Raw genomic sequence first — 15,272 nt, 5'->3', positions numbered from 1 at the left:
GCCATACCGATAATGTAATTCCAACAATGTATCTGGGGAAGCACAAGTTTCTTGGAACAATTGAGTTTCCAGATAAATGCAAGAGGATCTTGACAAGAATTGGATTAAAAACGAAAAACAACAACAACAACAAAAAAACAACCCAAAAGTGGCCCTACAAGGGTTTGGGGAGACAGTGATCACGTTCAGTTACAGATATCCAGAAATGGGAACGAAGTAATGAAAATAGTAAAACTCAAGAAAGATGGAAATAAATTTGAATGAAAAGCATGGGATTCTACTAGAAACTAGAAAGCCCCCTATGAGTTCAATTTTGTTTCTCTGAACAATAACCATGCTTCTGATGTGCACCCACAGTTTAGAAGCAAGCAAGCTGCAAGTTTACCTTCACGAGTTTGCAAGCAAACACTTGGTAGCATTATAAAACGCCTCCCCAGAAAAATGGTTCAGAAGCAAGTAAACTGCACCTGATTTAACCATTAAACAGCAAGTCCAAGGGTAGTACACCAACGGAAGCTTGGGTAACAGGCTGACAGCTCTAAGCATCGCTAGAGACTAGATGATACGAAAATATAAAACACACAGACAGAAAATGTCCAAATTTCAGAGCATCTAAATGACAAAGTGATGAAGGCAATAACTCAGTCCCCGCCAACTTGCCTCTTCCAAGAGTCTTCCACTATAAGTTCATCGACTCCCCAGTCCTCATAACTGTCACAATGAAGTCAACATCAGCATGCTTGATGATAAAATTACTTCGGAAAAAAAATTACTAGTTGAACTAACTGATTTGCACACCTTCCATCTGGCAGATACCGCCGGATTGTGAATGGTATCTTACGCTCTCGAAGTTCCTTCATTGCAATCTAAAATGGCACAAGGAGTCATAAAATCAGACCAGTTCTGAACGACCAAAATCTAATACCTGAATTGCTCAGGAAAATGTGCGAGCATGCCAAACCGATTTTTTATGAATGGTTAGAGATGTATCTAAAACAGACCATGAAAAATATTAAAAAAACAATTAGTTCTATATACCCATAGGGCAAACATTGTCATGACATGAGCATCAATCATCATCTTTGTCATAAATCCACGTCACCAAAAGATGGGATTCATTGCAAAATATAGGAGGATGATCTATAGGATTGAGCATAGATGATGCCTGTCAACCTAATATCAACCCTCCTGCAGGTAATTCCAATGATTCTAGCAGCTGGCAGGTATGGAAGAAACAGGGGTGTAAGTGGATTAGGCTGAATCTGGATACCACTTACCTTGAAGGAACCTCAGTAAGCTCCAGAGTAAAATGTGGACCTAAACAACATATGCACTAGGCATGCTGAGGGCCTGCTGCAGGTCCAGTCCCTTTTCAGTTTAATCTCAGGTCAGGTCTCAATTTGAAGGGCTATGATAATCAATTCCATTTCATTGTAGTCAACTACAAATCAGTTCCAACGCCATTGGTATTCAATTCTTAATTTTGGATCCATTCACAATCCATAGGTGATGTGTCTACGCTACAGGTAGGTGCAAATAAAGTAGAGGTAATAGTCAGAGGTAGGTCTACTCAACCCACTTGCATCTCTGATGCCAACTAGTTGGGATCAGATATCGAGATTCTTCTGAGTCATCCGTTCCTGCCAAAGGTTAAGTCTGCTACTAAGGTAAAACACCTTTATCTGCTTCTTCACTGCCTTTTTGTCCATGTAATCTCAGGTATTCCCCTCTTTGCTCCTGCCACTACCTATGTCCTGCCTCAAGATACCTCATATATCCATTGTAGACAATAAAAACACTTCGATCAAAGTCAAAAACATTATCTTCTGCCTATACGAATTTCAGGCTTTTTTTGAGACCTTATTCAAATCTTATCTTCCTGGTTCAAGAACTACCACCTAAGTAGCTTTCTCTCTAATGCTCTTGCTACATCCATTTACTTTGGCCAGCATGGAACCTGCTATATCTCCAACGTGATTGTTTCTTTTAATCTTTTTCCCTCAAGTCTCCAAAAAATGTCTATGAAAATACACCATAGTAACTCTTCCATTCAGCTTTTCATAATGCCAAATTTATTTCCCAACCATTTGTACCACAGCTGACTATAATGAAAATAGTCACTTTGCAGCATATCTTATCCATTGATTATGTTAGATGCTTCATTTTTCACTTTATTTTCCATTATATCCGCATTCTATATAATCTGCTTTTCACTCAAATAATTGTTAGACCCTTGTGCTCTAACAGTTCCCTTCACAACCCTAGTTTGGCATCAGAATAGAGAATTCTGAAAAGAGTAAAAGGGAAGGAGAAAAAGATATTAGGAGGTAGAATGGAGAAAAAGAGGGAGGGAAGAAATATGTAGAACTCTTTAATCGTAACTGGTATATGGGAAAAATCCACCAAAAAATCTTCCATAAAAATTAACTCAATGTCACAACCACAATATGCCCCTCATATACCAACCAGCAGATCTAGGCCCATGAACTAGTTATCATCTATCCTTATCTTAACTGACTAAAGAAACCTAAAAGTAGCCAAAGGCACATTACCGACCCATATTACGCTCACATCAAAACTTCTTCAAGAACAACAAGGCATCTAAAGCCAATTTAGCTAGTCAATTCAGGAAGACAGCATGTGTTCCGTGGCTAATGCAACCATTGATAGCAATGGTACCAAAACATACTCTGCTGTCAAGTGATCTCCATTGACGACTTGCACAAGTTCCTCTTAGGGCCTGTTTGCTTGTTGGTAAGTGTGCATAGGAGACGTCAAGTGAAATTGGGCACCTCTAGCATTTGGTTATAAAGTAAGCTTCCCAGGCACCCCAATTGTTAAGATTTTGACTTCCAACCAAATGGCGTGGAAGTTGCACTTCTGGATAATTATGCTTCATTAATAATTCAATACCATGTAACTTACTACAGAACAAATATTGAAAGTATAAAAAAGTAGACTTTCATTCATACAGACAAACAGGTTTAAGTGATCTGCAGATTCTTGATAAACCACTTCTCTGTACCGAACTTTTAAACTATTTTTGACTTACCTCCAACCAAACAGGCCCTCATGCAAATTCTCATCCAAAAAAGTCTTTGTGTTGGGAAGTCTATACATGAGTCAAACAAATCATTCTAGCCTTATCTTCACATTAAATATGATAACCATTTGATAAAGCATCCATCAGTAGCCTTTGATCATGACCCCTGAAATCTTTCTACCAACTATATAAGCAATAAAAAAATCATTTCTTCATTTACTTTCTCATTCATAAAAACCAAATTGGCTTGCTGATATACCAGTTGCCTGTCTAAATCTTTTCCCCGCCATTATCTCCTATATAATCCTACGCTGACTCATAGCTTTGGTCCATCGACATCTAGTTAAATTTTTGACCTATATTCTTATAAATCAGAATCGCTACAACTCTTCAACAGTTTAGCATCTTCATCTCATTAGATGAATTGGTTAATAAAGAAGTCCTAATTCACCAATAATTTTCTATACTTATTCAAAAAAGATATGCATTAAAAAATAGCATATCCAGGGTTTGCAAATTGTCTCGAACCAACGTTTGGGCCGCACTAAACCGGCCAAGAACTAGATGATTCAACCTTCAAAACCCCTTGATACCTCCCCCCCCCCTCCTCAATCCCTTTGTGGCTTCATTCTCTACCTCTCTCTTAATCCCTTTCCACCATGAACCGGGTCTTCGAAACTCCACCACACCGTCGCCGGAGGCTCTACCAGTACCTGATGATGATGCTGACGCCAACATCAATGCTTATGCTGACACCAATCCCAATGCTCTCAATCGACACCAACGCACCGTACATCTCTCTCTCTTTCCCCCTCCCTCTCTCTCTCCCCACTCACACCTTCATCTTCTCTCCCCACTCACCCCTTCATCTTCTCTCCCCACCCACGATTCTCCTCCTCCTAGGATTAGGATTAGTGTTTTCTCCCTCTCTCCCCTCCTCTTCTCATGATCCTTTGGTACACCTCGGCTTGATACAGTGCATACCTGTACCAAAGCAAACCGGTACCCGGCCAATACGACCCTTAGTATAAGTCCGGTGAACCTTGAGCATATTCTTCTAAAGCAATTGACAAAATTTCATTAAACCCACTTAGGCAACCTTGTTTACAACCATCAGCAAATTTACTCACATCATAAGAAATAATCCCGAGCTACCCATCACATTATATTTAATTAACAATCTGAACTCTTCATAATAACATATCATGAATGTAGGTGCTTATCAATGAAAAACTAAATATCAAATTCTTATCTAAGATCATAAAATAAAACTTAGGAAAAAACACAACAGAATTTTTGTTCTTAATCAATCTGAGAAGATCTTACTTGTATGGCACAATCTTACCTCCAAAGGATCAGTCTCGCCCTCTAGCTCAACCATCACTGGTGCATTCATACTGTTCAATCAGAGTCAAAAAATAGAAAAGAGTTAATAGAAAATGAAATTGCATGAACAGTTTTGAAATCTAAAATGTTGAAGCACAAACCTAATTTGCAAAGCTCGTGTGCCCAGGATTCTAGCACGTTCATATTTTGTCATGTATTTTGATGTTTTCCGAGGCCGTTCGACAGGTTGTTGCTCCTTTTCTTCACCTTCTGCACCCACGACATCATCTGGAACATCTTCATTGTTGTTTTCTGGCTCCACTTCTGTTCCTTCCTGCCCAAAACCAAATCATTTGAAGGGGTAGAATTGCATAAATTGAATTGAAAAACGGTTAGCTCATACCTCCATCTCAGGTTCTGGAGGCTCATCTTCATACCTGCATAAACAATTCAGATGTCAACATGGAGTAACTTGTGAACCTTAAGTCTATAACAGCTTCAAAAGAAATAAATTAAGATTTTAATAGACATAAGATTATATTGAACAAGAATGATCAGAAAATTTAGGGAAAATATAACAATGGCAGCATAATGGTGATAACCATGATATAACTGAAGAATAGTCTAATTTGGAGCAAGTCATTAGATATCACAAAAGCATGAGCAACACTACCATAAGGATATGCATAAACTTTTGTAGTATTAGTCGCAGTTGTACAAATGTTGGCTAAAAACTAGAGGAAATATATGATTTCTAGAATGGATCATAATATGTCATTCTACTGTCGCATGTGTGGACTCATATCAAGTGAATTCAATCAACTCTTGGCATCCAGCAATCAGCCTTTACCATAAAAATATACTGTCTTCATAAAATGTAAGATTAAGCAAAGCATGATAAAGAAGAAGTTAAAACTATGACTATTAAATCTAGATGCTATGGTCAGTCATGGCCTGCTGGAATGTCACTAAAAGACTAAACTCCTTGACAATTTTATAACAGCTCCATAAGCTGTTGAAACAGAAATAGAAGAACCGAATTTGGATGTTCCTGAACAGTATGGGATATAGCCCACACAAAACAGTAGAAACTTCCTCGAAAACAAAAAAAAAAAGGTACAAACTACTTGAAATGGAATTAGTGGACAACAACCATGTCTGATAACATGTGATCACCATTAAGCAATCTGAAAAACAATAAATAAAAAGTAAACCAGTATAATAATCAAATAATAGTTCAAAAAAAAAATTAATTCCTAATAAAGCTTCCTCAAAGTAAAACTTCAGCAAAAACATTATGACAGCTAGCAAGAACAAGATTATGGGTTTATTTAAATGATCTGAATAGCAACTACAGGCTAAAGAAAATGTCTCGAGAGTGACCACTGGCTAGAATGATGACGATTCTTAAAAAGATCACATTGTATGCCACAACCACCAACGATGACGATTCTTTTTAGTATCTGAAGGTATCACAACTGATAAATAAAAAAGTTAGAGATTTTGAGAGGATAAATTGATAAGAGACACTAGCAAGAGAAATAGGAACTATTGTTCAACAAGAATGACAGAACAGAAAGATCTACCAATGAGTAACCATAACCAACAACAATAATACCAACTATCTAAGATCAACCATAGCACCAGCTGCTCCACTTCCATCCATTTTAGGTTGTGTTACATGGATCTTCATTCAACATGCTAATACCATCTAACAGAATCTCCAATTTATTCTCATCGAGTGCAATTCCTATGCTTCCTCTAATATAGAAACTAACTTTCAACCCCTTCTTGTTGGCTTTACCACACACCACCATTTTGTTTCACCTGCATAATGTGGATCATATGTGCACTCACCTAGTCCAAAACTGTAAGCCATAGAACTTCGCAAGATGTTGTTGTCATCATATTTAATTACCCCCCAGTCACAAGGTATGCAGACACTACACATTATTCCAAAGCAACCTTGCACTTCATCCATGCTAAAAGTGGCCTTGCTTGTCATTATTGGACATCATCAGGGAAATAGTGAGACCAAGTAGAGCAAAGGGTATTGTTGAGCAAACCATCACTCTCAAGAGCATTGAGCTTGACAGAGAACACCAAATGAATGCTTTGGGGAGACCATTTATGTGATTCCAGCAAAATCTCTATTATATTCCTTGCAGGGAATCCACTAATCTTAGTCACAACCATGTCCATCCTCCTCCGCTTCGCCATTCTTCTCTTTAAGCAACAGCGATCGCCAAAACTTTGCTAACTTAATAACTTGGTCAAAGAGGTTTAACAGAATGAAAGTTTTTTTGTGGTAATGGGAGTTTAGCCTTGAATGCATCTAATTAAGATGCTTTTTGGCGTAATAACGATTAGTAGCTATGCACTTAGTGGCCACATAAGGAATCGTTTAGCAATTGTTTCCTGTAACGAACCAGTGTTTATTTGCTATGCATTATTACTGGCTAGTTAGTAAAGGCTTCACACACTTGTTTTTAGTATTGGAATAGGATTGCATGCTATGTTTTATTAGTGGTCAACTAAGGAAAGTCTTCACAATTGTTTTTGCTAAGTGATAATCATTATTGGCCGATAACTGAAAAGCTTAGTAGTTGCTTCTAGCAACAGATTGGCCGTAATGTGCCATGAATTAGAAGTGTGCAACTAAATAAAGATATATTCTTGAATAGTCCAATTTTAACAACAGAAAATGCAATCTAAGAGAACTTGATGCAATAACATTGATATCAATAGGTCTCAATACAAGGACTAGTGTTGGTATAGAGGGGCTGGTGGTTACTAATCAGTGCTTGACAAAAAAGAGATCCCTTGAGTTTGCTTTTAGGAGTACAAGTGTCATGCAATCCATCAAAATTTATGAATTATTACACATCCTATATGCTTCCTTATTTCAATCAAAGACTACAGGTGTGATGTTTGACTTGAACATTTCCAGATCCTAGAATCCATGTCAGATACGTATACAAATCAGATATGTATCAAACACTTTGATACTTACAGTATATTTTGTTGCAACTTTCAGAAATTAGTAGATTGCTAGACTCCTCCAATAATTAGTTTAACCCAATATAATAACGTCAAAAGTGATATTTTGTTCCTTTTAGTGACTAGTCAAGAATGAAGAACTAAAATAACTTTGCAAAATATCATTTTCTTTAAATCCTTATGCTTATTGGGAAGTTTGAATGAGAACCATGTACACTGAAAGACCTTAATAGATGATATCTTTTACTGTTTATTTTATCAATATTATATATCCCCTAAAATTATTTTCTCGTATCCCGGTGTCTTCCTTTTCTTTCCTCTTGTGGAGTCAGACACTTGGACATGTGTCCAATCCAATTCTCATGTCTATGTCCATACAAAACTAGGACTAAGAGGTCACCCAACTTCATGGAACCCACCAAGAGAAAGAAACTTTAATTACAACTCAGAAAGTACACCGTTTATTCGTAGGCATGGCTTTCACTGTTTATAGAGCAACCAAAACAACTCCTAAATCAACTAAAACCCCTGTAAAATAACTACCAACCAACACCATGCCATCTAGGACTTTCAATCCTACCCATAAGCCATGGAAAAGCTTTCTTAAAATGTCTCGAACTCAAAACTAGTCATAATCTAAAACTTCAAGCCAAATTTTAACCCTCATAACAGAATAAACAAAAACTCATCATAAGAAACTTGTAGGACTTTTGGTCAAGTCCAAAACATGTAATATTAGGGCATGTTTGAAGTTGCTTAAGAAAAGTACTTTAACTTCTAAAGCAAGAAAGTGCTTTCTAGAGAAGTTTTGGTAACAATATCTAAAATTGCTTCTACAAGGGGAAAAAGATCTTAGGAGAAGCTTTCATGCAAAGAAAACACCAAACAGAACTTGACACCCCAAAACAAGATGTATAAATCAAGTTATGCTTTCATATAGGCAGCTCACTAAAAAGACCAGCATATTGACATAATCTGTAAATCCAATGTGATAACTTGTTTTCATCAATCTCTTCTTGGAAAGAATTCATCCACGAGTTCAAGGCCTTCTCTAAACTTCCTAAAACCTTATACTCAACAAAAAATACATCGATAAAATCGAGAATCTAATCTTACTATACATCAATCTTTCTTTTAACCATGATTAAAAGATTTGGTAAGAATATCTCGATGCACCTCAACCACACATAGGTTTTGTTGATCATGCACATAAATTATCATGAAGAAAAAAACCATATCTCACAATATATTGCAATCGACGAGATCTTATGTTTAGCTTGCTGACCATATCTCACAATCCGAAATTGGTGAAATTTTGCACATCAATGATCATGTCGCACAAATGAAGTACATCTGATAAGAAGTATACAAAAATCAACGCTCTGATCCATATGGTTCCTCACAACGAAGTTCAAGATCATGGGGATTTTACCAATAGCATCTAGTCTCGGCAACTCCAACTTCTTGCATCCCAAAGCAACTAGTTCAGACTCTCAGTAACTCCATATAGACAGAACTTCTTCAAATAAACGAATCCTGAATTACTTGCATCTAAAGTTTTCTTATAGGCAATAAAGTACAACATATTTGAAAACTTGTCTACCTGCCTGACCCTTAGGACTTCAAGGAATCTGCCACAAGAAAGAAATTTTATACAAAAATCAAGAAAATAAGTTGTTTATTCATAGGTATGATTCCCCTAGCTATAAAAAGCCATCAAAACAATTCCTATATCAACTAAGATGTCTGTAAAACACTTCCCACCCAATACTGTACCATTTCGGACTTCTAATTCAACCAAAAAATGCATAAAAACTTCCCTAAAATGATTCGAGACTAATACTGTTTTAAAACTTCAAACCAATGTTTGACCCTCATATGTCATAACGATCGAACTAGCTATGACTAATAATAATAACTTTTAGAACTCAAAGTTAGTTTCGAAACAAGTGCTCTCATGCCTCAAATGGAAATGTATGACTCAAGTTATGCTTTTGAAAAGGAAGCTTGCATAAAAGACCTGAAAATTGACAAGATTCATAATTCCAATAGGAATCATAGTTTGCATTACGGACCAAACCCCATAAAAGGGGGAGCACTCTTCCTTTCCCTCCTCTAAATTAAGGATCAAACCTTGGATCTGGCTGTGGTTTGATACAATGATAAATGCCCTCAGTCTGATGAGCAGGAAGGATAAACCAAACCTTTGCCTCTCCCCTACCCTACCCTATCCAACCCTCCCACTCCTTCGAAGTCTCATTATTGCAAAACACTAAGTGCATTTACAAAGGGCTCTGATTTGTCTCAAGGTCCCTGCAAATGGTGCGAGCCTTGTTTCGGATCCACATTTTTTGGGTAGATGTAAAGGAAGGGTGATGCTACCGCTCTACTGTTGGCTGAATACTTTGATGAAGATCAGCTCAAATTTCTTCTACTCAGCCAAGGGACTAGTAACTGTCATTGCTTCTCAAAGAGAAGGTTGATATGTAGGGATTGTTAGCTATTTATAGAACCTGTCTTTATGCCTCACAAATCTTTTTATTTCCCTTCAATTTGTAACAGCTCGTTTCAGAAAATATAGGAATTAATGCTAACAAACATGGTATGTTTAGCTATATACTCAACAACTAACTTGTCAAGTTAAAAGTTTCCATATACATATGAATAAATGCTAATAAAATACCATACATTTAGCTTTCCTGCTAAATTCAGACCTTATAAACAAAGCTTTCTTATCATGCTACTTGAGCATTTAACCTTAATCTTGTCTCATTAAGATGATATTATGCCATCAGCAATGACCACATCTAAAATCAATTTTATCTACGACAAATACAAGGAGATGTATGGTCTCTGAGAGCCCTTCTTATATATCAATCATGACTCAAATATCTCACCATTACCAACTTCGATATTTGGGTGAACTCCATGAATGCTTTTGGTAATCTGAACTTCAAAGTATACCACAAAGATACAGAATTCTTAGTACCCAGCACACTATGTATCTTGGTGCTTCATAAGAAGCATTTATCACTTATTGGGGCTTTTCATTTTTGAATCCATTAAGTTCCATCAAAGGGTTCACATCAAAATTGTTCTCCCCCAGATTAGGCTGTACTTTCAGAAATTCATGGCCTTTATATGTAGAAATGATCTAATCATATTAAACTATCGAGATTTAACTGGAAAAAATACGTTTTTTTTAATTAAATCTTTTAATAGACTGCATAACTATATATTGTGTAATAGAGAGACTCCTGTATCCTATCTTCTATGCTCTTTCTCTTTCCAATCTATAACCTACTTATGCTGTGCAAAGAAAAAATCAACTATGTAGTTGCCTGGGCTAACATAATCAACTTAATTAGTAATTAGTGTTCTCAATATATGGAATCAAGTTTTACATTCTATGGCTTATCTTGAGGGACAAGAAAATTTGCTATATGAAATTTATCATTTCACTTCATTTTAACTCCTTCTAGACCTAGGAAAAAGTTGGAGGATTACTCCTTCACAATAATGCAGGTCTTTTTACCCATTGCCTAGAATCCCATATTTCATGACAAAGCCCTCTCTTGTCAAATGTCCTTGACCAAGAACTTTGAATCAATTCTTGGACATTGAAGTCACGATAACTGTCATTCACAAAAGTTTATTCAATTCCTCCATTGATCCTTCTCTCATCTTTAAGTTAAACAACCTGATAGCAAGAGGTTTACAAAGTCAGGAATCCTCAACATAATTTTCAACTTATACATAGAAACCCTTGTTCAGCAACTTGCCCAACTACCTAAGAAATTAGACCCCTTACCAAGACCACAAACTATGAGTTACGTTTTTAACTCTGTTATAATCCATCAAATTTAAAAAACTATTATAGGTTTGAGTGTCATGTCTATATTGGTTGATCCAAAGCATGCATACTTTATATAGTGTACAATGCCATATTGGGGAAAAACACAGATGGAGCTAAATGTAGACACAGGTATGAAATGTATTATATTCATATGCTTATGTATATATACACATATACATATGTATATACATATATATGTGCTTGTACTTATGCCTAAAATTCAGTATAATTATGCTAATATATCCTCAAATAACAAGCCTTTTTCCTACTTCACATTCTTCTGGAAACATCAAACAAATCATATACCATATTTCATTTCAAATAATACATGTTTTCCGATGCAAAATATTTCCTTTCAAAATAATTCTCAAAATGTTTTATTACAAAAGGTGGAATTCGACCAAAAAAGTTTTATTAAAAAGAAACCAAAAGGAAAAAGAAAATTCTGGAGGATAATAAAGATAACCATCAACTTCTTCAATACCATTGGCAACCCCCCCCACCCCCCCACCCCCCCCCCGGGGCCCCGCGCGATGTCCACCCAAGAAAATTACACAATGCCCTAAAGCCACTTGTAGAACCACTTAACATAGATCAGTTACAACCATCACATGCTTATACCACAAACAAAAAGAAAGAGCAATCAGAAACCAATATTCCACCATCACAAATTAATCAGAGATATCAAAAAAGATCACCGCACAAAGAAATGAAATCAAGAATACAGGGTAATCTATACCTAAACATGAACAAATTTTATCATAAGAAATATGAACCAAACGTCGCCCCAACTAGAGAAATCAATAACGTAGATTAACCGATAATACCTAAACTTGAACAAATCTTATCGGAGAAATATCAACTAAAGATCGCCATACAAGAAGTGAATCAAGAATGCAGATTACTCAATCTTTCCCAACAGAATCCTCGCTGGAACTTATTGACAGAGAACGATACAAAGAAGAGAACGATCAAAGAAACGAATCAGGGAACGGGGAGAGAGGTGGGGAGAGAGAGGTGGGGAAGGACAGACCCCCCGAAGTCCATGTCGTTGTAGTCATCGTCCGCCATTCTTGAAGCGAAAGCACCCTTTCCTCCTCTTCTCTCCTCCCTATTGTCGAACTCCGGGGAAAGAAACCCTCAAGAGAGCCGGATCAACCACCTCCTTCTGTGGGTATATATCGAGGGAATCATTGGGCCGGATATTGGGCCGGTCCAAGGTCGGCTTCCAGATTAAGTCCGGTCCGCGGACCAAATTTATAGTTCCGTGGCACCCTTCATTATCTTAATAGAGGAGAATATAACGGTCACTAGGATGGTTTATTTAGTATTGTATTGGCTTGATATAATACCAAACAACATCGAAATATTACTCACACCCACCCTAACCTGAGATCGATTCAATGCATCTCGATCCATACCTACCGATAGGCCATTTCGAGTCACCCATTCTGAGACTAATCTAATATATTTTCAAGACCTGTCCCTAATAGACCTAATCTAACCTCTCCAATCTAATTTCTAAAATTAATATCGGCTAATTTTTAAAAATTAAATGACTAATATTAATAAAAATACTAATTATTTGAATTTTTATTCAATATCATAATAAGCTTATTTAAATTATTTTAATCTAAATAGAGCTTCACCCTCGTAACTTGGGGATAAACTTGTAGTTCATACTCGACCCATTTAAAGTTTAGGCTAGAAAATTTAATCCATACCTGGCTCTAACTAAAAAAATCCTAATATTATCAAGCACTTCACTTGCTCGTATGGTGATACCCCTTGCTAGGGGACAAGGATTCAAATCTAGTTGGAGATAATTCCTCAAACAGGTGTGTAGATACAAAGTAAATGGTAGAGATCAACCCTTATAATCTCAGATGATGATAATGATGATTATGATGACAATTTTTTAATTAATAATGGCTCGTTGTAGTGTATCATATTTTTGATACTTTGCTAGAAAGTTGTATAACGACTATTCGAAGTTTCCTATATAATGTAATCAACTTAACTATTGCTTAGTGTTCTAAACATATAGAACTGAGCTTTACATTAACTCTATGGCTTATTATTTCAGCTTGAGGGACAAGAAAATTTCCTACATAAGTTTATCATCATTCCAATTGATCTTAGACTCCTTCAACACTGAGTAGAAGGTTGGAAGATTACTTCTTCACTTAAACTCCAACCAACAAGGCAGGTCGATTTACCCATTGCATATTTCATGACCCAGCCCTCTGTTGTTTGAATGGTTCAGGAATACTCTTTTCTACCATCTATTGAAAAATGTCAACTGGTTGATCAATGAGCCTAAACATATTATTTACGATTATTAGGTCGAGCCTCTTCAACGTCTTATATGCTTTAATTACATCCATCCCACTGATATTCCTGGTGAAATTTTCATCTTTTACCAAATAAACCCTCAATCTAATGTAGATTACTAACCTTTTTTTTATAAGATTTTTTTTTGGAGAAACTTTTTACAGGATCTTCATGTTGCAACTACCGACATTATTCTTACAGCAATGAATCAGTGATTGGAGAACTTTACTATGAACTTGACAGAGAGATTGGTGGATACTCTTAGATGGAGACTTGTTTCCCTCGCCTTCATTATTTCCTAGCATGTATGAAAGAGAGACTCTAAGATTGCAACCTCCGATTTCTTTTGTTTTTTAAGGAAATGTTTCAGCTTTTCTTCTATTTTGTCATGCACCAGAAACAAGTGATATGATGGGCTGCCTAATGCCAAAAGATTGCGAGGTAGGAGTAATGTTTGCACCATTGGAGAGATCCGGAAAGATCATTAGAGGATCCATTAACCATCTCACCATATATTTTTTTTTTTTTTAATTGGGTTTTCACCCTCTGATGTACCAAAAAAAAAGAGAAAAAGAAAAGAAGAAAAGAAAAGGATTGTTTCAGACCCACGTAACAACTCATCATGTCGACATGGGCAGAAATTATGTGGGCCCAAAGGAGAACAAAGATTAAACGGATTCACTTGCCTTTGTCGAACTTGGGCCCGCCCATATGTAGCCCGAGTCTAACCTATGGTAAGGTAGGGTGGGCTTGACTTCCAAAACAATTAACGCGGCGGGCGATGGATTTTGACCCTGATCTGCCCGGCTTTGTCCACTCCGGAATAAAACCAAAGGCAGTGGGATCCACCTCGGATACGAGTATACGACGGATAGACACCTCAACTGCTCTCGTCATCGCCACGTGGCACGAGTCGCGCGGTCCTTCTGTCGGTCCTTCCCCTTTCGGCATGTTAGGTTCCACGAGGACCAGGAAACGAAGCGAAAGAGGATTGCTGGAATAAGGAACGAAGGTGGGAATAGCAAAGCTGGGCTCGTGGGAATTGGGATAGGAGACGGTTTTAAAAGACCCATGCCGCTTTGACTTCCGTGCAGCGCACACGGCGCTCTTCCGGTTGGGATCTCGATGGGAAACCAGAGGCCCGAGAACCGGTGGAGAGAGTAAAGATCCCACTTCTCTTAGAAATTATTAGATGAACTATAGATCCATCATGAAGCTAGGATAAATTATAATCCTAGCGCTTGTTGCTATAGGTTCGTGGGGGATTTGTTTCACATAATAATTTCTCACTTCTGGCTGGGATACCTTCGTCGGTTGCGAAGGAGATTTTTTTTTCCTTTTTGATTTGATAAAAAGTTATTACATCTGGAGTTTTCGTAGAAAGTACCTCAAGGCTCGGGTATCGCTGGAGAGAGAGGAGTAGAGATCCCACTCTTCTTTTTGGGAGCCCTCCACCGGCTGCAAGGGAGTCTTTTCCTTTTAGAGGCTACTCGAACTAAATTTTCCGTTGGACTCGTAGACTGACCGTACCAATCCAACACCCTCTCATCATGAATCCTGCGGGGAAAATGTTTGTCTTTTTTTCTCCAACGCACCCGCATGCTCAAATTTAGGCTAGGGTACGTGGGCTCTTAAGAAGTTGATAAAGTTATTACAAACACTATCAATAGCGCTTCATAGGAGTCGCCACGTTATGATCACTACTATACGTTA

The 15,272-nt window shown here is 37.2% G+C and overlaps 1 protein-coding gene across 1 annotated transcript; it reads right to left on the bottom strand.

Moving 5' to 3' along the window:
• Nucleotides 1–89: 89 nt before the first annotated feature.
• LOC103714142 (DNA-directed RNA polymerases II, IV and V subunit 6A-like) lies at nt 90–12,394 on the bottom strand. The gene is made up of 6 exons (XM_008801298.4): nt 12,259–12,394; nt 4,773–4,806; nt 4,531–4,703; nt 4,389–4,440; nt 799–866; nt 90–711 (listed from the first exon to the last, which is right to left on the bottom strand). Exons 1-6 carry the CDS (start codon nt 12,294–12,296, stop codon nt 642–644), a joined length of 435 nt encoding a protein of 144 aa, XP_008799520.1. The 5' UTR covers nt 12,297–12,394; the 3' UTR covers nt 90–641.
• Nucleotides 12,395–15,272: the final 2,878 nt, after the last annotated feature.

This window comes from Phoenix dactylifera, unplaced genomic scaffold, assembly GCF_009389715.1.
Source record: "Phoenix dactylifera cultivar Barhee BC4 unplaced genomic scaffold, palm_55x_up_171113_PBpolish2nd_filt_p 001835F, whole genome shotgun sequence".
NCBI lineage: Eukaryota > Viridiplantae > Streptophyta > Magnoliopsida > Arecales > Arecaceae > Phoenix > Phoenix dactylifera.
The sequence above is the reverse complement of the archived record's forward strand: the minus strand, read 5'-3'. Positions and strand labels throughout refer to the sequence as shown.